The sequence below is a fragment of the Phalacrocorax aristotelis genome, chromosome 14, assembly GCF_949628215.1.
Source record: "Phalacrocorax aristotelis chromosome 14, bGulAri2.1, whole genome shotgun sequence".
Classification (NCBI taxonomy): Eukaryota; Metazoa; Chordata; class Aves; order Suliformes; family Phalacrocoracidae; genus Phalacrocorax; species Phalacrocorax aristotelis.
In genome coordinates, this window is record NC_134289.1 from 5,777,537 (window position 1) to 5,802,600 (window position 25,064).

The 25,064-nt window shown below is 38.3% G+C and overlaps 1 protein-coding gene across 10 annotated transcripts in view; it reads left to right on the forward strand.

Moving 5' to 3' along the window:
- Window positions 1-25,064, forward strand: part of CTNNA3 (catenin alpha 3) — a 562,887-nt gene that overhangs the window by 356,958 nt on the left and 180,865 nt on the right. For 9 of the 10 annotated variants that reach the window (XM_075109794.1, XM_075109793.1, XM_075109796.1 and 6 more), the window contains one exon: window positions 11,345-11,437. The exons of the other annotated variant lie outside the window; for it this stretch is intronic. In XM_075109794.1, coding sequence (XP_074965895.1) covers window positions 11,345-11,437 — 93 coding nt within the window. The remainder of the gene's footprint in view (window positions 1-11,344; window positions 11,438-25,064) is intronic. 10 annotated transcript variants of the gene reach the window in all.

A 25,064-nucleotide genomic window follows, 5' to 3' on the forward strand; every position in this document is an offset into this window, starting at 1 on the left:
CATCAGTCCATGAGGAAACGGTAGAAACCAGTATATTAAGAAGTAACTTTTTTCCTAAGTTGCCAAATTTTCAGCTTCAGTTTTTCAAGTCAGACTGGTGGGGTGGTGGTGGTGGTGGTGTTTTGGTGGTTTTTTTTGAGATGAAGGACTGCATTTAAGCAATAGGAGCGTTTGGGAACACTGGTGTGAGCAGCTGCTCACCAGTAGAAATGACGCCTATAGAGTCCAGTTTAGAGTAGTATTTTGGTCAGTATTGGTACTTAATTATTTTGTATTTTCTCTATGCTTAAAGCTGTTTGGTGATGGAGTGGTAAAGTAGTCCTTTTCCTCTGGATGTTATTTTTTCAAGTCCTCTGCAGTGGGAGCAGGGCAAGAACAGACTAAAGGTCTTTGTAATAACACTGAAAACATTAAGGTACAGGACACAATAGTATCCTGTGTAACTCTGAAATGAATGTTTTGTTTTGTTTTTATGGTAGACACAAATTTATGCATCTGTGTTTGGTGATTGTTTCGTTTCTCGAATGAGGCTACATGAAAGGCTGTATCTTGCTTTCTGGTAATCATTAAGGTGGTCTTCTCTAGGAGGGTTCCTCTGAGTTACTCTCATTTTAATTCCTGGAAGCAGCAGCTGTCAACATTTTAACTGTTGGAAAGCCTGGAGGGAAAAAAAGAGTCATCCAGTTAATTCTAAAGTGTAAAACCAAGAATTTTTCTGAGAATAAGATTATTTTTCTTTCTATGTGCAAACATGCTGTGAGGGTTGCACACTATTTAGCACTGAATAGTCCTGAATAGCACTGAATAGTCCTGTCCCAAAGGTTGGACAGACACATCTGCGTTGGAGAAAGATTCCAAGAATACTGAGAGACTTAACTCATAATAAGTTCTGAAATGTGACTTTTTTTTCTTTCTGAAAATTTGATATTTGAAAAGAATCCTTTAAACATATCTGATGTGTTTATTTGTGTGAGGTAGGAGGAGCTGGATGCTGTGCATCACATGAGGTGCCTGAGGCTTGGACCCTCTTTCTTCACTTTGCATCCTCTCTTGAACTGGGAGATGGACCTTGTACTTGCTCCTTCAGAGTGCTAGAATTCAGATACTGCTACAAGCTGAATCTTGAAAAAATTAGGTGACACTTTTTAATTGTTGGTTTGTTTTGGGGTTCTTTTGTTTGTTTCTGGAGAGCGGGAGGACCTCTGGCTACAATTTTGCATGGCTATCAGGAAGATTACTTCTCTGATAAAGCATCTTTTTTCCCTTTTGAGGAGAAGTCGTCTCAGGATTGACCATAAGAATGCCTAAAGTTTCAGGTTAATCATTCCTGTCATGCAGTATGAGGAGAGATGCAGCTTTATACTATTTCCCATTTCTTTTATATATTCATTCTGTGTTTTATTTTTTTAATTTGGATTTTCGTTATAGTTCTAACCCATTTGTACCATTAATAATGTGAGCAAATACTGCCTTCACTGATACTGTGTTGTCCCAGTTTACTAACGATGTACGCTGGTTATGTGGTTGAATGGTTTTGTGCATTTATTTTGCAGTACTGATTTGGTTCAATTAAATATCTAGGGAGGAAAACTGTGTTTCTGGAAAGTCAGTGACACCTTTTGGTGCAAACATTAACCAAAGTTAGTGGTAGTATTTGGGTTTTTCACAAGTAAGGTGAAATCAGAATCTTGTCCTATGCCTTGGTATGTTTTAGTACTCCTTTGGTACTAGTACTCCTATTGGTACTTTAGTGCTCTTATTATTGTTGAACTTCTGTTCAGTAGTTCACAGGGAAATACACAGCTGCTGCACTGATTGTAGGATTAAGAATCTAAGGTAGTTTTGTCTTAGCCCTGTGATCAAAAGGACAACCCATCATGAAATTTTGTTTGTTGTCTCAAGAAGAGATTACTTTTTTAAGAGCAATTGCACATGCTCACGTCTGTAGTAATTTTTAGTGTTTCACTGTTTTTGAATGTGTCACATGCAATTTGTAGCATAATACTGTGTCCTGCAGAAAATAAAGTACGTACTATTTAATGGTGGATGTGTGAAAAAATTGTATCAAAATTTGTATGGCTGATGTGAGCTACTTTATTTCTGGTAATACAATGAATTGAATTTGTATTATTGAGTAAGTGTATCCTTGTATCTCCCTGTCTTGTTTCCTTTCAACTGTGGACAAGAAAGTGTTCTTTTATTGCTGAAGAGTTCACTTATGCTTCTAGGTAATGTGCATTAACATTCTGCATGTCAACATTCATCTGTAGCTAACCCTCAATGTGTTATTGTTGACTCTCCTATTATTCTTATCCTAGATTTGATTTTAAGTGCTCAAGCATGATGTGCATCTATAATTCTGTACCAGTAGTTAATAATAACAATAGTTGGGAGTGAACTAGAATATAGACTAACTGCTTCTTAGAGCAAAAAACTGCATATTCTAGAAAACTATACTGCTATGTATTTTATATATTGCTGAAGCAGGTGTTTGATATTAATGTTAGATATAAAATGAATTGTCATACTTTCTGCAGAGGCAAAAGTTCTGTGAAGGGCTGATCCTGAGATGGATTAAAGTCTGATGGTGTGTTTTTTTGCACTGATCTTTCATTTTCTTTGATTGTCTGGGGATTAGTCGATGCGTTGTGTGGTGTGTCCATCATTCCCCCCTGCCATGTCATGATTTTTTGGTAAGTATTTGTGATCCAGTATTTATTATGTTTCTGAGTGTTTGCTCCTTGTAAGTTTCCAGAGGTGAATTCCATTTTTCATGTATTGTCAAATTAATTTGTTTATGCTTAGTATGATTGACCTTTTATTTACAAAAATGTAAAGCTGTAGCCTGTATAACCAATCCAAGTGTTGTCTCAGAACAATGTGCTTAAACATAGCTGTTTTTGTAAAAGGATAAATACATAATTTTTGTAGGGGACTGCTTCTATTTTCAACTCTTTAAGAACTCTTACATGAACTGTGGTTTTTTCTCATTCAAAAACATTCATTTAATGATTTAGTTCTTATGTGTCCTTCAAGGAATTGAAAACATTTACATTGAAATGAAAGAATTTCTGGTATTGTAAGTGATTACACTGCTGGAAATAAGTCTGTTTCCTCTTCTGCTCCACTGATACTTATTAAGTGCTAAGTGAGAGCTGTGTTGTCTCATTTTGTTAGTATACTGAGTCTGCTTAGCTCATGCTGATTTAAATAATAGAGGGTGTATGCATCTTGGAGGAAATATGCTGTATCTCCTGGGTTTGATTTCCATCTCTGTTAATCAGTCAGAGGCAAAAAGGTGAAGATTTTGATCCTGACAACAGTAAGTGTCTAAGATTCTGTGGCTAGGGTAAACAAAGGTTACCCAAGTATACTTGGGTATTTGTATGACAAAACCATATGCTATTTAGCCTTAGCAGGAAAATCCTTAAAACACGGGTAATGCATATTGTTTCACAGAATATTTGAGTAGTAAGTAATAAGAAAATAAATGAGGATGTATTAATGCGTATGGTTGGATCTTACCTTTGTTTTATAGAGGAAAAGGGCTTCAAATCTTGAGTATTCCAATAACAGTTTATTATACGTGTTTTATTTGCCTCTTTATTATTTAGGTGCAGGAGACAGTGTTTCATGCAGGGAGGAAAGGAAAAAGAAATGTTCATGAAGAAGGAAAGAGATATTTGGAAATTTTACACTGAAACACCTAAGAAGATAGAAAAAGATGAGTTGATGGGGGAAACAGGCAAAATATTGCCTCTTGTAAGATGGTATTTTATTTAAAAACTGGAAAATATATAGGATATTTGGAATTTGAGATGATGTTTGTTTTGAGAACTGGTTGATCCACCCTGATCCTTACTGGCTTTTGCTGGCGATAGATGTTTATCAATTTCTGCTGGCATCAGGCAGGTCAAGGTCAGTTGAGCCCAGCTCACTAATCTGTTCAGAAGTACTTTAGCATGTGTGATGGCCAGTTCCCTCAAGGACTGTATATTCTGGCAGTGAGTTTTGGTCCTCTTAGACATTTTAAGGCATTGGCTAGTTCTGTGCGTGACTGATGGCCTCTTTCTCTTGCTCCATGATTAACTGCCGTCTTATCTGCCATGTTTGTTGTCAGGCTGAGATAAGGAAAATCAGAAGGATGGTTATTGTTTACATGATTACAGAATTGGACGGTCACTATCTCCTTTTGAAAACCATGCTTTCTTCCAGCTTAATATAACATACAACACCTCTGCCTACTGCTAAAATAAATTTTTGGTCTTTATACTGCCATTTTTTTCTGTCTGCAGAAAGAAGTAGAGACAAGGCAATAGGATGTTTGGATTTATGTCAGTTCTTTGCCTGTCTTGTTCTCCTTTTCAGGTAGTTTTCTTTAATTTCTGTACACATGTGTTACTACTGGAAAGCCCTCTGTTGCTAACATTTCAGCAAACAGTGCTAAGGGAAAGGTTTCATGAAGTAGTTTACATTTAGATCTTTCACCTGCTGTTGTGTTTGGGCCTATGGAAGTCCTTTATTCAGATGTCAAAGGCCATTTCGTGGTTATTCAAGAGGATTAAGTCTGGTGCTGGTGTGGATGGTACATTTTTTGAGAAACTGTCAGTGAGAGACAGGTCACGCCTATAGGCATTTTCTGTTTAGTGGACACTTGGGCTAACTTGGGTTGCCAGGGCACAAATGTAATCCAAATACAATGTCTTGTCTTTGGTTGTAACCAGGGCTCTGCACAGAGGTCTAGAGAGGAAATCCTTAACATAGTTCTTCAGCTGTCTTTACTGTGACCCAAATAAGTGAGACAAAGCTTAATGGGGCTCTGCGTCAAGCCTGACATCTTTATTGAAACGGAAATTATTTCTGAAATGTTATTGTGCTGAATTCTCCCTTACACATGTGCAGTCTTTGCCTCAGAGTATTGTGTTCATTTAATTTATTTTCCATTTTTATTTTAATTGAGGCCCAGTTTATTAAAACAATCTCCTAAGTGAACTTGTATGAGAGAACACTTGCCTGAGCACATGGAACTTGAAATTAACCCGTTGCAGTGGGTTGTTCTAGATTTATGTTGGGTAAAAAAAAAAACAACAGTCAAGTCCACTGGTATTCAAATGCCCTTTTTAAATTAATTATGGAAATAGAATCTTTGTCATGCTGACAAATAGCATTACAGGAAACATTTGAAGTTATATAATACTCTGAGAAGTTTCTTCATGTTAACAAGGTACTTGGTTACAGTTGAACAGAGGCAGCGAAGAGCCTCTGGTGTACAAGTTAGAGCTAATTTTGTTGAATCAGTAGTGATTATGGCATTAATGGAGTACTATGTAATTCAGTTCTGCAGAAAATGGAAGTGACAGAGACACGCAAAATTAAGAGAAGTGCGAAAGGAACCAAAAGATGAGCGAAGAGGCTTGCAGATATGTAGTGCCCCACAGTAGTTAAATTAGCAGAATCAATAATCCTTCTGGAGAGTGGAAGGTGAAAAGCTAAAACAGACAGGGAAAGCAACATAATATATATTAAATGTATTTTTGAGTATAGTTTCTAAATTTATTCCCATAAAAATAAAAACTAATTAAAAAATTTAAAGTAATAGCGTAACTTTTGACCTGAAGTATCCTAAAGCATTTTATAAACAATGCAAAAAATAACAAATACACTCTGGCATCAGCTTATAAAGAGCTCAGTATTACTATTTGATTTGATCTGGAAAGAAATTAAGTTTTACAGTAGAAAATGGGTTGGAAAACAAGCAACATTGTGATCCTACTTTATTGCCCACTGGAGGTAAGTTTTAAGTCCACAGGAATATGTTTTTTCACTCTAAACAAGTATTCTTGTCTATGTAAGTTTTATTAAGCTCATAAAAATACACATAGTCATCATAAATGCATATAAAAACACAGCAATGACTAGAAGACATACATCAATATAGCCTTTTCCTTAAAAAAATATTGAGTCAATATGTATTGTTGACCTTCCTGTTTTTTCCATGGTATTTCTTTGTATGAACATTCATTTTCCTCAAAAGACTTTTCAAGGCTTCCTGAATAAACCTAGTGGTAGAAGCTAAGAACATGTAATAAGTTTGTATAAGGTAGTTCACTACACCACAGAATTAGAAGCAAAGAATATGTAAGTACCTTTTTTCATTTATTAGTTGGATGAGAGCAGACTAACAGTTAAAATCAATTTATGTGGAGTATCTAATTTATATCAAAAGCCGTGCTGATTGCTGTAATGCTGAAATTCAGATGATGTTCCCCAGTTCAGTATTCAGTTGCTTTCAACTCCTGCAAATGAAATGTCTCCTGAACTTTGATTGCTCAGGGGTAATCTCTACCTCAGTGCATTGCTTTATGGTATTTTTGTCTGTCTGTGTTGCGGAGTCATAGAATGAGTTCTGTTGGAAGGGACCTAAAAGATCATCTAGTCCAACCCCCTGCCGTGGGTGGTGACACCTTCCACTAGACCAGGTTGCTCGAAGCCCCGTCCAACCTGGCCTTGAACAGTGGAAAGAATTTCTTGACAGGAAGTATTTACTATAAAGAGTAGGAAGTCTTCACCAAGAAGAGGAAAAACATGTTTTCTTGGAATTGACAACTTAGTCATCCTTAGTGCTTTACAGTAGAAGTGAGTTAGGAGTCTGGTTAAAAAAAAATGAGAACAACCTCAGCTTTTATTGGTGGAGCGAGGGGGATCACATATAAAGAACATGTTGCTTCATTTAATACTTCATTTAGCTCATAAGAGGAATCTAGTTAATTGGCAGACTATGTATTCCCAAGAAAACACTTATTTTTGAGAGTTAATGCAGTGAATTTGACTGAAAAAAATCCTTGGGAATGCATTTAATCCTTAGTTTGCAGTGTGGACAATTGACCAATAAAGCTAGTCTCAACTGAGAATGAAACAGGTGGTGAGGCAGTACAGTGATTTATTTACTCTTTTGCTACTTAAAAATCTCAATTTGGCTTTGCATATGCATTCCTACCTCGGAGTTAATGCTGAACCATTGTCATGCATTGTTGAGTCATGGTTGGAGCGCCTCTCCCAAGGACAACTCACCAATAGGATTGTGCTGTCCTCTTTCAGCAGAATCAACATGGTGAGACATCCTCTCACAGTGAAGAGGCAGTCTCACTTTGCATGTGAACTTCCGCTTGTCCTGAGGCTCTTAATGGATTGGGGAAGCTTTTGTTTTGTCTACAGGAGGGATATTACATTATCTTCATTATCTCCAGCAATATATGGCTTTAGGGCATTGGCTATTGCAAATTATCACTCCTATCTGAAGAATCTATCTTGTCAACCTTTCTGGAGATCTACTGGGAGTAATTAGTGGATCTCTGAGATAGTTTGCCTGTATGTATTTTCACTTTTGCCTTTGAATCTCCAGTGAAAGGCATTTGGAAATCAGGTTGAAAGAAGCTGTGGATTTCTGAAAGCATTTATCTTCCACTTGGCAAGAGAACATTAGGATACACAGTGTGAGTGCACTTGTGTGAGCATAGTCAAGGTAAAAAGTCTTCCATCTTGAGGAATTTTTGACCACAGTGAAAACTTGTTCACGTATACTGTGTCTCAAAGAGCCTCTAAATACTTCTTCCTTTTCCTTTCAATTGTTAGATGAAAAGTAGGAATGGAAATGCACCCATTTTCAGATAAAAGCTTTTCCAGTTGTGCTCTCTCCTAGATCTACATGCATGCTCCATGCAGTATGTTAGTGAGAGGAATATGATTAGTTGGGGTTTTTGTGTTTTGTTTTTTGGTGTTTTGTTTTGATTTTTTAGGGTGGAACAGCTATTAGTCTAATCACCTACTGAGGTTGACAGAGAATCCTTGTACCTATGCATAAGATACATGTTGAAAAGTGGTGCCACTTAAATGCCAGGAGAAGAAAATCGATGCATTTTCTAATGGAAACAAAAGATTTGCCGATGGAGCTAAATTCACTGTTGGTATAGCTCTGTAGCATGAGTTCCAAATACCCAGCAGAAATATAACATGATAAATGTATTTATTCTAAAGTAGCCAAATACTACTTTTTTAATTTTATTGATTTTTAAAAAGGCATCTAATGTAAATAATACAGACGTCTGTTTGTTTGTCGTTGTAAAGTTGCTTAACATAAATTCCTAATGCTTATATCATTAGATTGCTGCTTGTGCTTTGGGAATGCTATTACGAATTGGGCCATCACCAAGGAATACTTAGAGCTGAAGAATCAGGAGGGGAAGCATAAGATCAGAAACAGGTTTTCCTCAATATATTTAAAAAAACACCATGGCTGCTGACTTCAAATAAAAGAGAATACTTGTGGGTTAAGAGATCCTTTCTAACCTGAGTCAGAGAAGAGCCATGTTTTTTTACCTTCCTGATCTTCAATGTGATCTTGTAACATACACGTAATTTGTCCCTAGATGCTGATCTGCTATATAGAGCCATTGGCGCAGATTGGTTTAGAGTTAATTCTCATATTTTGAGCAGGGGGTCAGACTACGTGACCTATGGAAGCCTCTTTGAACCTAAATTATTATTCTGTGATACAGTTTATGTAAAGGACTGGATTTGTACCGAGACGTTTCAGCCAGTGCAACTGGGACACAGGATAAAAAATTGTTTTAAGCCGTCCCTGTATCTGCCTTGCACATCAAGACAGGGACAAAACATTTATTGCTTACACCACAGAACTCAATCTTAAAACTGATCTTACTAATAAACAGGAACTACGTATTGCACATGTTTGCAGGATCCTGTTGTTCAGCCCCAGTCGGCAACTAAACATCACACAGCCGCTTGCTCACTCCCCCCCACCCCAGTGGGATGGGGAGAGAACTGGAAGACCAAGAGCAAAAAAACCCAAAACAAAACAATTGTGCGTTGAGATAAGAACAGTTTAATAATTAAAATAAAATAATGATGATAATGATTATGATAATAGTGATAATATAATAAAAAGGAAAAGGCAAATAGGGAAAAAACCAAAAACACAAGCGATACAATCACTCACCACCCACGGACCAATGCTGCCGGTTCCTGAGCCATGATTGCTGCTTCCCTCCCCCGGCCAGCCCCTCCCAGTTAACATACTGGGCGTGATGTTACATGATAGGCAATATCCCTTTGGCCAGTTTGGATCCGCTCTCTTGGCTGTGCCCCCTCCCCTCCCGGCTTCTTGTGCCCCTGGCAGAGCACGGGAAGCTGGAAAACCCTTGACTAGTACAAGCACTGCCCAGCCACAGCTGAACATCGGTGTGTTATCAACATTATTCTCATACTGAGTCCAAAGCACAGCACTGTGCCAGCTGCAGTGGAGAAATTTAATTCTGTCCCAGCTAAAACCATGACAGATCCCAAAGAATTAAAAGCAAAGTTTTTCTGGGAACTGTGAAATGAAATTGGAAAACTTGAGGAACCTTATGGCAAAGAGAAAAAGTTGCTAAGTGAGTTTATTTTGTCCTTGCAGAATGGCTTGTATTGCGTTTGGTTGGTGTGTTGGTTTTTTTTTTTAAAACCTTTGAAATGTTACTGCTTTAGGCATTGAGGAGCTCTAAGAAATAGATCAATAATATTTGCACTTAGCCTTGTAGAGTGCTTCTTTTTCTATGTGATGGTGTATTAATGCAGTGTTAATTTGGGATACACGGCAGTTCAGTGACTGGGCAAAGCAATTAAAATATTCAAACCAACATAAATGAGTTGTAACCAATGCTGTAAAACCCTGATCTTCAATCCAAAGAAAAGTAGCTGATTTTTTTGGAGGGTAGGGAACAGTGTTTTCTAGAGTTGTATTATGGTGATACCAAAACTTCTGTAGGTAACTTATAGCTAAAGACTCAGAAGGGGGATTGGAGGATTTGACAAAACCAATTTTTGTCAAATACTACCTTGAAAAACCCATGGCAGTTTACTTCAAATAAAAGAGAATACAGCTTGAGTGTATCTATGAAAATTGAATTTCTTCAGTCTTACACTTTTTTTTGTTTGTGTGTGGACAAGATAACACATCACACAGGTGGGGAATCAGTCATTTGGAATACCAGGGATAGGATAAAGTACTTCTATGTAGGCACAAGTGTGCATGGAAGGCCATGTGTTCTAGCCCTCATCCTCTTCAGAAAGTATCTGTCTTAGTCTCTTCTGAATTTTGGATAGGAAAAGTAATCAATTTGGCTATGCACTAACCAATTCCTTGTAATTATTTACATCAATTAAGAATAATAAAAGCCTCTGGTAATGGATAATCATTGAACTATTGTTCTTTCTTAGAAATAGTGTCCTAAAACATTGATAAATGAAGACTTGCTTTTATTTTGCAGCAGCTGGACTGTAGAACTTGTTGCATGAGTTTCGAATAATTGCAAATTACCTATGCATATCTATGTTTATATCTGTGTTGATATTTGCAGCACTAGAGGTCTATTTCTCAGGCAGTTCTTGCTCTACATTAACATTGGAGTGATACATAAGTAATACAGATACTGCAATGAAGGCTATGAAGACTAACAAGTGTGTAGGGGGGTATGTAAGGACATTTTATGACTTCAGTAGATTGAAAAGATCTACTGGATCCCAGTATCCCAACCCCTCTTGTGCCTTTGTCAAGCCCGTCTGTTACAGCCTGTTGATCTTGAGTTGCAGTGAGCTGAAGTGAGTGCTCTTTTTCCTACATCTCTTCAAACTTGTTGAGTTGTGGAGCATCATGGAAGGCTTTTTTCCTTTAAAGGAAGCTGTATTTCCATGTTGTATAGTGAAATAAAAGAGAAAATAGACTTGTTCTTTCACAGATTGCAAGTTCCGATATAAATTTTCGTTGTAAGTTACATTGATATGACTATTTCATTAGAAAATCATACCACTAATAAAAATAATGATCTGTGGATAGCTCAGGGCATAAATCATGCTTTATTTCATTACAATAAATCAAGGCAAATGTTACTTGATCTTTAAGGTCTTAAAAGTAATTTTTTAAAAAATTACAAAGCTGGACATGGTTTGAAGAGCTCCGAAAAATTAACAGGCATGACCACAAGCAGTCTACCTGAAGCCTTGGGATCTTACTTTGAAATTTCACGATGTTATCTAAACACCACTCTGCCTCTATGAAGTGCTGAGCCTAAAATGTGGAGAGGTCATGAGATTTCTTGTTACAGTCACCCCTTTCCACAGCTTCCTTTTTTTTTTTTACTCCCCCCTGTGTTTCCTTGTTCAAATATGTTCTTTCACAAATTATTTTCCCCAAATAATGAAGGCTTTCTAGCAGAGATTTTTTTTTTGGCAAGTTTGAGAGTCTGGGGATGAATGCTTGCTTACAAAACTGTTTGTTTGTTTATTTAAGGTTGCTAATCTTGCTTGTTCACTGTCAACAAATGAAGATGGAATGAAAATTGTTCAAATGGCAGCGAATCACATAGAGATTTTGTGCCCACAGGTATGACTTTTTCAATTAATTCCCATTACTGCACACTGAGTATACACTGTGTTTTTGTTATACAACACAGATGTTTAGTCATGCTCCTTCAGTCTAAATCCACATTCCATTTACACAGCTTAGTGTGGTACATAGAGACCAAATGATAAATCAAGGGCAAATACTCAGTTAATTTGTTTATTTTTTCTTAGTGGTTAACATAGGAATTGTTAGTAGTCTGTATTGATGGGGAGATTTAAAAAGCTGTAAAAATTGCAACTGAAGGAACATGCTTGGTCTGTTTCTGAAATCAAACCTGATTCAATGAACAGTATAACATAATAAGCAAACTGGGAGTATTTTTACTCTTAGACAGCAATATATATTTTGACCTTTAACTTGAAATATTGTTACCACTTGATTTGGTTTTTGTGTATGTGATTGTTAAAGTGTGAATTCTTCTGATTATGACCAATTCAAAAACTTGAGCTTTTGTGTTAAGCAAATGAATGAAAACCAGCACAGCTACATTGTATTTAATATCTTACAAAAAGTGTATTCACTCTGTATTTGTCGCATTCAGATTAACTTCCACAGTTACACCAGTTTAAAGCAAAGATTTTACTGATTTGTGTGACTCTGATCTGAGTATTTCAGCCATGAGGCTGAATAATTTCAACATCATTAGTTCTTTGAAGAACACTATAGTTTACAGAGTGGCCTAGATATTCTTACCCTTTTGTGTGTTTGAATGCTAAATGTAGTTGAAATAGAAGGTGAAATGCAAATAGTAATAATACGTTCAGTTACAAGCTTGAGAAGTCCATTTTATGCCTGTTGAGTAAATGCAAGACTTGGGGGGGGGAAAAGAAATTCCTATCAAGTAAATGTGACATTCTGAAAATATCACAGATCAACGTTTTCTCTTGAATCATTCAGTTTCAATGCCTATTTTTATAAGTTTTGCAGTTCTGTGTTTCACATCCCACTCAGATTTAATGTTTTACTGGTTTTGTAAGAAGATTGCTGGCTTGAAAGAATTAGTGAATAGCTTCTTCCAGGGTCTTTGTTTATCCAGGGGTACAAGTGCACCTTTATAATACGTTATTATACATCCAGCTGTAGCTTTTTATTTGAAAACTTACACTTTCGTTATTGCATCTCATACCAGAAACTCCCAAAATCTAATTTTGACTAAAGTATTGATTTTATTCCACAGCCATTTAAATTGCTAGGGTTTTAATTTCCTATGGTGAAATGGAAGATTCTTTTTTTAGTTTTTTCTCTCTCTTTTTTTTTTTTTTTTTAACCTCAAGGTAAACCAGGGGTGAATTAGTTGATGGCTATAGATCTGTCTAAATGGGGAATGTGGTATGCACATAATAAGATTGTATTAGTATTAATGCTGTGTTCATTGTGCAGGATTTACTGCTTTCTTAGATAAGGACCATTCTCTGTGAAAGCAACTGGCATTCTACCTAAGTAAGAAATAGCAGAAAAAGGCTCCTGCATTTTTCAGTAAATCAGATTATGCCATATCATTTAAAAATCCTCCACAGGGAAAGTTATTATCTCTTAAGATCCCTGCAGGGCATATGAATTAGAGTTTGGAATGGGGAAATTTGCATGTAGACCTTCCCAATGTTCTTAAATATTTAGAGTGAAAAATGGGATTTTATGAGCTCTGAAAAATATATTTCTTGAAAGGAACCACGTGGCTTGGATTGAAATCTGAAACGGTTGAGTTAAAATGGGGAAAAAAACCCAAGACCCACACCCGGAACCACCCAAACACACCAATCAAAAAACCAGCAATGGAAATACCATGTGCAGAAAACACCTTGGAGTCTTGGGAGTTCTGCAGATTTGACCAGCAAAACTTCCCATGTAGCACTGGGGAAAAGGCAGATACAGAATTGGCAAACCCTGGAGGAAAGCCTTTTACTTGTTAGAATTCACTGACATGCTTTTGTTATATTAATTATACTGTACTGTAGTTAAAACATAGAGATTGATTCTGAACTCTGACCATATATTTTTTTTCTCAGGTGGCATGATTAGCAGATATTTTGACTTCAGTAAATTAAGCTAGGCATGTATGTTAGAACTGATAAACAACACATAATGCTTGTTGTTCCTGAAATTTCAAGAATACTTCATGAGAAATTATTTTAAAGAATATTTAAAGTTAAATCAATACTAATGAATAGAATAAAAAATAAAGAGCTGCTAGCATATAATTTGATGAAGGAAGAATTACTTCTGTTTGTGCTACTAGCTTTTGGTCAGGTGAATTTTCTTGAGCGTTGTCAGGTAGGTAAAATCTACAATGTTACTTGTTCTCTGTGGGAGTCCATGTTACTTTGTTGGTGTGCAAACAAAATCATGACCTCATCAAATGCATGAGAAAATGAAAAGGAAAAGAACCCATAAAAGCAAAAAAAAATCTGTTCTTGAACAAGGATATAAATATGTAGAGCTGTTTGCTAATACAGATCTTGGGTTTGTAACCCTTATGCGTCAGTTCAGTAGCATGTTTGGAGATGTCTCTGGTTCCTCTAATAGTCCTCTGGAACAAAGATGTCTGATAGAAGGTAAACCTGTCAATACAGGGATGGAAGAATATCCTAAATGTAGGAAACCAGAGATTAGCAGACGAGGATCTGGCTTCTCTGTCTCAACTCCTGATAGGTTATTATATTTTTACAGGCTAATCAGCTTTCAGGTGGTTCAACAAGTATGCCCAGCACACCAGGCCAACAAAGAGGAGAAACGAGGGAGAAAAGACCTGTGTGTTTGTGTAAGGAGGATCTAGCCTGTTATTTGCCCTGGCTTCTGTAGTAGTAGTGGGTCTTCTTTTCTTACCTCCTTTAAGGTAGGCCTCTGGTTTTGCTGGGTTGGGGAGCTCTGCTAAGGGATAAGCTTGAGGAATAAGGATGCCTTCTGCAACAGGCTTTGAAGGAGGGAGGAGGTGAGAAGGAAGCCATTGATCAGATCTGGGGTGGAGCTGAAGGCCTTAGATAAGTAACTTAAATTGGAATGAGGATAATGGTGTTGGGGGAGAGCAGAGGAACAAGATTGAACAGTAGCTGAGGTAGGTGAAGGTGTGCTTGGCTCTCTGAAACCCATGTCTGTCAGAAACACACATAGTGGAGGTGCTGTGCTCAAAAATATCAGCTCAGGATATGTTCGCATTAATGCTTTTGGCATTCCCGGGTTTCCATTCCCTTGGGAAGAATGACCTTGAGCTGGAACAGATGTCTCTAAGTGGCAATAAGAAATGGCTAGTCTCAAGGCAGCAGTAAGGAAGAGCTTCAGCATGTCAAAGGCCTCTGGCTAGACCCTTTTCATTACCAAAAGGTCCCTGGAGAGTTTGAAGGAGTGGGAGGTTTGGGCTTGTTTTGGAAGAACTATATCTGAAAAAGTGAGTTTTAGGCTTGCTTTCTTTGAGGATGAGATCTTGCTAGAGCTTGCTACTGGTTACCAAAACGGTGCAGGGTGATTGCCTGCACAGATGTGCAGTGAGCCACACCTGTTCTGGTATGTCATGCAAGGCAGAAAACTGCAGGAAAAACACATGACTCTTCATGGTTTAGCTTAATCTTTATTTGGAGATAAGTAAATTTTTGAAAATCATTCAATCCCGTGCAATATTTTTATCACATCTTTTAAAAAAGACAAGGTATACACTGGTATAACCAGAATCTCAGATCTTAGTATTTTTAGTGAGTTCTGTTTCTCTCTTAGTATTGATAGAAAGTATATAGCTATAAAGGTATTAGGTGAGAAGGAAATCTATGTAAGAGGAAGTCCATTAGGGATTGAATTGCTTTTTGTGTTTAAAAAATAAAAATGGAGATAAGGGAAAATAGCCTTAAAAAGAAGTGTGCATTTTGAGCTCTTTCAAATGTATATGAAGCTGTCACCTCATTTCTTTTCTTAACTTGCACCTAACCAGGAATATATCAGAAGCTAAGGCAGATATTACGGCATACTTCAGAAATAGTTCCTAAGCTGCTGAAGGTGGTTTGCAAAGATATAAATGTCCTTCTTTATAGGTAGCTGTTGTCGAAGCAGAATGTATTATGTGGAAGACATTGATTCAGTGGATATGAAATGCATGTTGAGCCAGTTAAGTTTGTGGTCACTTCTCATGTGAAGCGTACACGCTCAGACAGTGATACTGGCTCTGAGAATGCTCTCTGCCTGAGCCTTATCTTTGTATTCAAGCTATTGGAGCTATTGGCTAAAAAGTAGTGTCCACTGCACATCATTTACTGAATACGTATGATGAGAGTGAGTGCCTTGTGGTAGGCCAAATACTTTATCGCAAGCAAGGCAGAGTTACAACCCACAGTAGATATGGATACTTGGGTTTATTTAAGAGCCAGGGAGATCACTTTTTACCCTGCTTGACGATACCATATGCTCACGCATTTGTTTCCCCCACAGTGTTATTTTCGCTAGGCCTTGACTTTCCTTCCCAGTGTGGAGATTGCTCCTAGTCTAGGAAGGTTGGGGAACAAGTTTATGATGTTTTTGTCCTGTACATCTGCTCGCATTCACCTCTTTTGGGCCTTACTGTCCAAGGTCCCTGGGTGTCTCCCAGTATTTGTTTCCACATATTTTGCTGACCTCCAGGGTATTTCCTCACTTCCAGGACTGTTCTTCCATCCAGGATCTTTATCAGCCTGTTTTTGGACCCCTAAACCCTAGATTTTTCTCAAAGAAAGTGTGTATGCAGAAGCATGAAGTGTGATATGCCTCCTAATTGGTAGATCTGTTTTGTGTGTCTATTAATTGGACGACTTGGGATTTATCAGCTTTGTTTAGTTGCGATGCTAAGAGATTTTAAACCAGTACATACCAGTTGCAGCTAGCTAGTACCAGGCTTGAGCTCGACAGTTCAGACATTGCCCTGCTGCAGTTATCTGCTGCCTGTAAGTGTTCACAACTTGAACTATATTTTGCCTACCACAACCCTGCACCATTCTGAAGGAAACAGTTGGAAGTAGGGGAGGTGAGTGACTGGACCTTTAATGACAGAGCGTCAGCTACACAGCCCCTGGAAGACCTCATGGCTCTCAGGCATCCAGGTGGATTGGTGTGGTTGACTCCCATGGCAGGATATGATGCTGAGGGCACCTTACAGCTTGCTTTAAAAAGAACAGCTTGCAGTACAGAGTAGGCTGTCCAATAAAACCACACATCATGCTACGCTTGCTACATGAGGAGGCTGAGGACCGAGACTTGTCTCCTAATATGGTAGAATTTGTCTAGTGGAATTTTTATTATTGCTTAGATAGAACCTGACTTCCTCTTAGTCTTTGGCATTCTATCTAAGGGCATGTTTCTTCTGAGAACCATGGAACATTTGGTTCTGTATTCTCTCACATGCTGGTGTAACATCAGTAGATGCTAGTGCTTTGCCTTGACTAATTATGAGGGAAAGTATGAACGTGAAGATGTTATTTTTAAAACAAATTAAATGCTTCTAACATGTCTTGAGTTTCAGTTTCACCACTGGTGTATGTGAAGTGTCTCAGTTTGGAAACAAATATTTGAGTTTTGATGTGGTTTTCTTTGTTTTGTAGTTAATGTGTTGGTTCTCTTGATGTCTGTAATACCTTGATGCCTCTACTCTTAAAATTGTTCTACAGTGGAATGCCCAATTGTAGGCAGGGTTTGGTACCTGTGATAGCATTTCTGCCCTGCACTGCTTGGTCAGAACATTTTACTGAACAAGAGTAAAATGTTTATTGTCAGTAAGCTTCATGCCACAGGCTTTACTTTACTTTTACCTATTCATATTGGTTTACTGAGTTTGTAGTATTCAGCAAATGGATATCTAAGTGTGTTTGGTTTCTCCCTTGTCCTGTTTCTCCTTCAGTAGAAATGTCATCTGTAGTTCATTTAGTGTTCATACTTGCCTTCCCCTCCCACCCTCGTTTACTTTGTACATCTGCACCTACAGTTCCTCATGCCGTAGCAAATATTATGCAAGAGGTTGTCGTACTTGGAAAGAGAGGCAGAAGTTTGTTAATCCTGTTCCTACAACACTTCTAGTTCAGCTGTCAGGAAAAAGCTGTAACAAACACCAAAAAACTGATTAGGACCTAACTAAATTCATAATTCTGTAGGTATATGAAAAGGAGCGCGAAAGGCAGAGTGGTTGAGGTTAGACTCTAGCAACTTGTAGTGATGACTCATGACAGCAGACTTAGTTTTGAGATCTTGCAAAAACCATCTGAGAATACTTCATACCAGATTTCTGACAACTTTTAAAGTGGGAGAATTATTTTGTTAAAAATATCCATATTGAAAGGTCTGATTTTAAAAAACAGTGTGCCTCAGATTCCATGCTTATGGAACTAGCCTGCCTCTTAGAGAAAAGCCTGTGCTATTTCACTCCAACATCAGTTAGTTGGGACACATGGACTAAGTTCATTGGGCCCCATAATTTGCTTTTCTTCATCCAATTCCATTAGACGTGTCCATCTTCTATTTAGGCTCCTAAATTCACTGATCAAAATATAAGAAACTGCTTAAAACTTCTGTTATTTCTAATGCGATTTACAGGGGAGCTCAAACCGCTTGATTTCTCTCATGAACTGCACGGCTTCATGGAGGATTTGGAAGAGAGGTCGATATCTGTGTTTGTGATAGGTTAGAAAGAACACAAGATGTTTTGTTGTGTTCCCACTCTTGAAGGATATCTCAGAAATTTCCAGTGCTTCGTTTAAATTTCAGAGCATAAAAATATATGTATGGACTCATCTTCCCTCACTCTAAAAACTCTCAGGAACAAAAGATGAATGTTCTGGTCATATTTCTTTCTGCTTCTTTCCTGAAAACAGCCCTGTTAGTGTTCTGCTCTAAATCAGGCTAATGATTATTTTGGTTTGCAGTGTGTTAGGACCTGTTTGGGGTGTCTGGCTTTGCTGGGTTTGTTTTTCTAAGATGTAATTTTTCTTTCAATATAGAATTCAATGCAGAAATTACATAAAACCCAGAATTACTATTTTTTAAATTGGGGCTCTCACTTTTCCCACGGAAAGAGCTCTTTGACTAAGAATGTTTCATGTAAGCAAAAGCATCTGGTAAGCATCCTATCTCAGTGCAGTTTTCAGCACTTTCACAATCCAAATCAAAATGTTTATTTCTAGGCAGGTGTATCTGTATATATAAGTAATTATTTGGATTATGTTAGTTAACACCATTCAGTAAAATTATACTGCAAGATCTACCGTTAGTAAATTCTTAATAAAACGGATCACTCCCAAAATGGAGTTAATGGCCAACAGTCAAAAGTCCTGCTGATAACTGTCTGTGGAAACAGGTGCTGTTATTCTACAACCCTGCTGGTCATAGACTGGAACAGGCAGTGTGTGGTGTGCATTGACCTGTGTTACCTGAGCACTGATCTCTAACATACTTTGTGTATTTGATTCATTGTTGCAGTTGGTTTTTATTTTTATGTTTGCTGTTCATTCCCCTCCTACAACACATTAAAAAAATTACACTAATGAAAAGATCGTAACACTTGGCACGTTTGTGGAATATACAGCTCTAATTCTCAGTGCTGTCTTTTCTTGTTGCTTGGATCTTAATATGCTGTTAGTTATTTTTAATACAGCGTGGTATGTGATCTCCCTCTAAAGATAGAAGCTGAATTTTTAGCTATGTGAGTTTGTAAATAAAGCAGTGTGGTAGTTCAAGTAACATGGAGAGGTATTAGGGTAAGCAAGACGGTGATCAGTGGGAACATATTTAGCATATTTCCACATTTCCAGGCCATTCAAATACTGATCTGACAGCTGTCTTTAGCATTTTGTATTGGGTTTGTCCACCATAACTCATCTTTTTTTTCAATGCCAGCATGACTGTCTGGAACAGAATGCTGTATTTTGGTATTACAAATCTGCTTCTGTATTGACACAAGTACATGCAGTGAGGAGAATGGCAAAAAATGCCAAGACTCCTTCCAAAACACCAGACCCTGCAGCCTTCCTTTCTTTGAATTTCAATAATTTCAGCACTGTTACAGTGACTCTTTCTTTCCTGTCTCTCTAGCAGACAGTATTAAGCCTCTTGCATGTTTTTTGGATTATGTGAAATGGTCTGTGCTTATCAGCAATTTCAGAAATACGTTGGACCAAGAGTGGAGGAACTGTGGTGTTTTGGAGAGTGTGTGTGTATGTTTGTCTGTAGAAGAGATCCAGACAAAGCATCTCCAGTGCAGTCCAGAAGCAACTTGTATTCTGTTGTCTTCCAAGTACACTGATTACAACTACAATTTGGTGCGAAGTAGCATGGAAGCCTTCAGCAGCCTAACAGTGACAGCAGTGTGCCCCACACATACAAATATTCAACTGAGGAGCTCGAATTTCCGTGCAGGGCTTGCATGTTCTCTGCATTCTTTCTTAAAGCTACAATCATAACTTTGTTATGCTTCCTATATGTTTTGCTCAAGCTTTAAATGTGAATGTCCTATACATTTTTTTCCCAAATTAAACATTTTATCAGTGCATTTTTCACTGATAAAAATGAGCCAGGGAATTTAGTCTTCCCTTTGAGTTATGTTTCGATTTACACTTAAATTGTTTAGCCCTTTTGGGCTGATACAGAGAGATGTATATTATTTGCTTCTGTGTTATTTTCTAGAAAGTACTATTGTACTTTCTGAAAGTACTGTATTGAACAAACCTGAGCATTCTCATTAACAGAAATGAGACGTTGATAGCCAATAAGTGGGCAGCATCTTTTCATGTGTTACATTTTTCAGGTATTGGAGTTTAATTATATGTTTTATGATGCTGCAGATTTTTGAAGCCAGCAATTTATATTTCCTATATATTTACTTTTTCATCAGAGAAAATCAATCATGCATTTTGTTATTTGCTCTGGTACATTAAATAGTGGGGGACACTGAATAAGTTTTTAATTTGCCTCATAAAAATTCTTCACCAATATCACTTTAATAACCACAATTGTTTCATCGTCTTGGTTGAACTGTCTGTTGGCATCTTCTTGTATCTGTCTTAATACCATTTTCTTCAAATACAGCAGTCTTGTGCAAGGGCAGAAGTAATGGGGGAGAGCATGGTAAATCAGTGAGTTCTCTACCATCTGCTTTAAAAGAGATAAAACAGATGTTAGTATCTCTAAGAGTATCAGACATCTTCCTAAGTACCATCTCCAGCCTTTCAGTTGAGAGATTAATTAAAAGTACATATCATGCCTTAATAATACTATCTCTAAAACTGAAGGGAAGATATTTTTGTGAAGTGAAACATTTTTCATGTAGGTTTTCACCATGTTAGGAAAGTCCACACACCATGCTACTGGAGTTAATGAAGAAATCGTCATTAACTTTGATAGCTATGGTAGTTGCTTGAACATTCCTGTTTAATTCCTTCTCTTACACCTTGGTAACACAACCAGTTTAATCTGGTATACATTATCAGTGCTGCTAGAGACCTGATCTCCCTCCCTGATCTCAAGCTGTTATTTCTGCCTCCTCCCTTGTGACTAACTATAGCAGTCATACAGCTTTTCAGTGACCTGCATCAGGAAACTGATGCTGCTGAGAATTCACCTGGGAAGCAAGTAAGAAGGTTAGGTTTCGTGCAGGTCAGTTGCCCGATGCAGTTTGCCATACTCTGAGCGCTGCTTGCTGGCTCAAGGGAAGGAATGAGGAAAAATGAGTCTAAAGGAGGAGCAGGCCACTGCTTTTGGTGGCAGTGCAGACTAATGCCAGGTTGAGCTGGCAGTGTCACAGCTTTTGTGTTCGAAGTTAATGTATGTTTTCAGTATTAGTAGCTGTTGTTACCAGCTACCAGGAGACATTGCGTGGAAAAAGTTGTTAGTCTAGTCCTCCAGTATAATAATAATATATGTTCCTATTTGGATGGATGATCCTTCAAATCCTCCATCAGAACACTGCAGTCTTAATGGGATGGGCAATCTGCAGAAAAGGAACGTGCACAAAACCAGCCACGCTCCAGTTTCTAGTCTGTCTACCTGACAAAGACTGGAAGTGACACAAAGAAAATCTTTCTGATGTCCTCTAGCATCGTTTACAGTAGTTGTAGGCTGTTGCCTGTTTCTGTTTGTGAAAATTGAGGTTTGTTTTTTCAGAAATATGATAAAGCACGTGGTATTTTTAGCTGGTTGGGGTACTATGAAATCCTAAAGCAGTAGGCCACCAAAATGTATTGGAAGGCCTATTGTTTTGTGCTGTTATACAAATAGACTTAGCTGGATGTTTGCTTTGGCTCGAACTTTTCCAATAAGCAGAGTTTGAAGAGGGGAAAAAAGTAATTCTATGACTCATAGATTCCCCTGAAAGTCTCATGTTGGCTATGGCTGGTTGGCTGTTTTGTGGTAGTACTTGGAGAGAGAATAATTAACTACAGAATGCCTTGAGGTTTTCAGTCTTAACTTTCCTCTTACAGCATCTGTTGTGCTGGAATAGAAGTCTCAACAAAATCTCAGTTTGTAATATTAAATGAAAATAGTGGCCTCAACTTCTGTAGCAATACAGAAGCTGTTCTGTTTTATCCTCTTTTGCTTGCTCTACTTGCAGTTAGTGGACATAAGACACGAGAATGATCAAGTTTCTCAAAGTTGCTGGAGGGCATTTGCTGTAGATTCATACTGCACGAATGTGTATGAGTGCTATGAATGTTTTATAAACAATTTATTTTCCCCTGTGCCTTTAAAACTTGCAAGTATTATTCCTGGAAATGTGTTTCTTTTTTATCTCTTCAACTTCATCCTTTTTTCTGAATTTATAAGTTTTACTGAGATGCCACATTTTGTTGGTGACAGTCCTGCAGCAGAATGCCAGGGAAGGAAAGAAAGGCAATAAAACATCATTATTAGAGACTTGTTGTGAAGAAAACCCTACTGAGTCTGGGGAGAAGGGTGGTCATACAGTAGGAAACCTTAGAGTAGTACAAGACAGCAAAATAATACCCCTGTTAAGAGATGTAGTTTTGCATGGTTTTTGGAAGAGAGGGGCGACAGCGGTAAAGAGCAGAGAATATAAATAGCTATAGCATGCAGTGAGAGAGACATGTAAATAGTATAGGTTGACAAGGGAACATGTTCCTCTTGTTGAAGCAAGAAGCTAAAATCACACTATTGATACATGGTTCCATCTGACATAACTTTGTTCTGTGGCATTGGGAATATCACTGTTACCAGCTGTTTACCTAATTTTGAGATGCTTTTCAGCTGGAATGTCGGAAGTGTGATGGGGATCCTCATGGGTGCTTTAGCATCCTGGAGGCAGCTGGTGATGTAGACGGTGGGGAACAGATGCAAGCACTTAGTCTGTCAAGCACCGAGGGGAGCAAACAAGGTAGACTAAGTTCAATGTAGTTGCAGCACTGACAGCGTGGGGCTGCAAGCTCCACATTCTTATGTGTACATATATGTCCTATGACCTGCAGCTAAGGAACAAGCCTTTTGGTGGCTTCTAGTGTTTTCTGTACAAGCTTGCACAAGAATTTTTTTCTTTTTTTCTCCCTACACACCCGTCTTCTCTCTCTGTCACTGGTGCATTGTCAGAGTGCAGTGAGTTGGGGAAATTCTAGCACGTCTCTCAGGGAAGTGTCTGACCTGGAGAAGTGTAAAGAGGTAAATCTTACAAATTTTCGGTGATCAATGTCTCTGCTGAGCTTCCAAGTTTTTAAATTGAGCTTTAAATGGTTTCCACAGAAGTAGCATCAAAATCAAGGCAGCATATGACTACTCTTCTTGTGTTCTCATGACTTATTCCTGGAAACTAAAATGTCATTAAAGAAGGCAAAGAGAGGTAGCATGTTCTGCAAGCTGATTTTCTGTGTTACATTTGTGGAAAAAACCTGGGAAGAGCTGTTGACACTCTCAAGGGCGGAGAGGCTTGCAGAGGGATCAGGACAGATGGGAGAGCTGAGCAGTCACCAACCGTATGAAGTTTAACAAGGGCAAGTGCCGTATTTTACACCTGGGGCATGGCAACCCTGGATGTACATACAGCCTGGGGAGCGAGAGGCTGGAGAGCAGCTCTGCAGAGAGAGGCCTGGGGGTTCTGGTCAACGGGAAATTGAACATGAGCCAACAGTGTGCCCTGGCAGCCAAGAGGGGTGCATCAAGCACTGCATTGCAGCCAGTCGAGGGAGGGTATTGTCCTGCTCTGCTCTGTGCTGGTGTGGCTTCACCTTAAGTGCTGTGTGCAGTTTTGGGTGCCACAGTACGTTAAGGATGTAAAGCTACTAGAGAGTGTCCAGAGAAGGGTCACGAAGTCCATGAAGGGTTTAGAGGAGAAACCGTATGAGGTGCAGCTGAAACAACTTGGTTTGCTCAGCCTAGAGAAGAGGAGACTGAGGGGAGACCTCGTTGTCGTCTGCAGCTTCCTCCAAAGGGGAGGAGGGGCAGGCGCTGATCTGTTCTCTTAGGTGACCAATGCCAGGACCTGAGGGAATGGCAGGAAGATGTGCCGGGGAGGGCTGGGTGTTAGGGAACGGTTCTTCCCCCAGAGGGTGGTGGAGCCCTGGAACAGGCTCCCCAGGGAGGCAGTCACAGCACCAAGCCTGGTGATATTCAAGAAGCACTTGGACAACGCCCTCAGACACATGGTGTGAATTTTGGGGTTGTCCTGTGCAGGGACAGGAGTTGGACTTGATGACCCTTGTGGGTCCCTTCCAGCTCAGGCATTCTATGATTCTAAAACATAAGAATGAAAGATGCAAAGTATTTCTGGCAAATTGACTATCTGCTTTACTAAATTCCAAATGAAAAGTCATCAGTAAAAGCAGCATTAGAAGTAATAGTAAAAGTAGCAAGTACAGCACCTGTTTGTTTGATTCCGGTATCTCTTAGATGATTGTGCATTGCTGTTGATACTCACGCAGAGTCTGGGCTGATTTGCTGTTCTGAGTTAGAAAAAGCTCCATTTACTGTCCTAAAGCTGTCACTACTATTTTAAACAGAATAATTTCAAGCTAAGTTTTCTTTCTGATTTCTTTGAAACTTGCTGTGTGGTGTGACATGTCAGCAAGATGTAAGCTCATGTTTGTGTTTGTGCATAAAATAGGGATAAGGTGTGTGTGTTTCTCATTATACCATTTCTTCTGTCTCCTTTCCCCTTTTTCTGGGAAAATGCAAAATGAATTTTAAATTAATAACTGCAGTCACACTAACTTTGTGTTCTACTATAGCATCAGTGAATTTCTTGAAGAATGCAGACTCTGTTGCTTGATCTGTATCTCCAAGGCAGAATGATTACCCATACATGGATATTTTTCTGGGAAAGATGTTCATAGGAGGAACTTTTTTCTGGATAGTGCATTGCATTCTTCTGGCATTTGTTTTACCCATACCTAAATCATGGCTTGTATAAATAATTAGTGATGTTTCAAAAATCAACCCGTTTCTCATTTCCTTAACAGTATGTCTTGCTGTTGGAGGCAATAGCTTGCCTCTTTCTTGATCCTTTTTTAAGTCAATATTCTGCTGGGGTTTCTGCATGTGGAAAATAGACTAAAGACATTAGCAAAATAGTATCAACAACGGGAAAAAAACCTAGTAATTTGATGGTGGGTGACCTATAGTTTAGTTAGTGTTGGGTTCCTCTTTTATGGGATGATAGTGTGTGAAT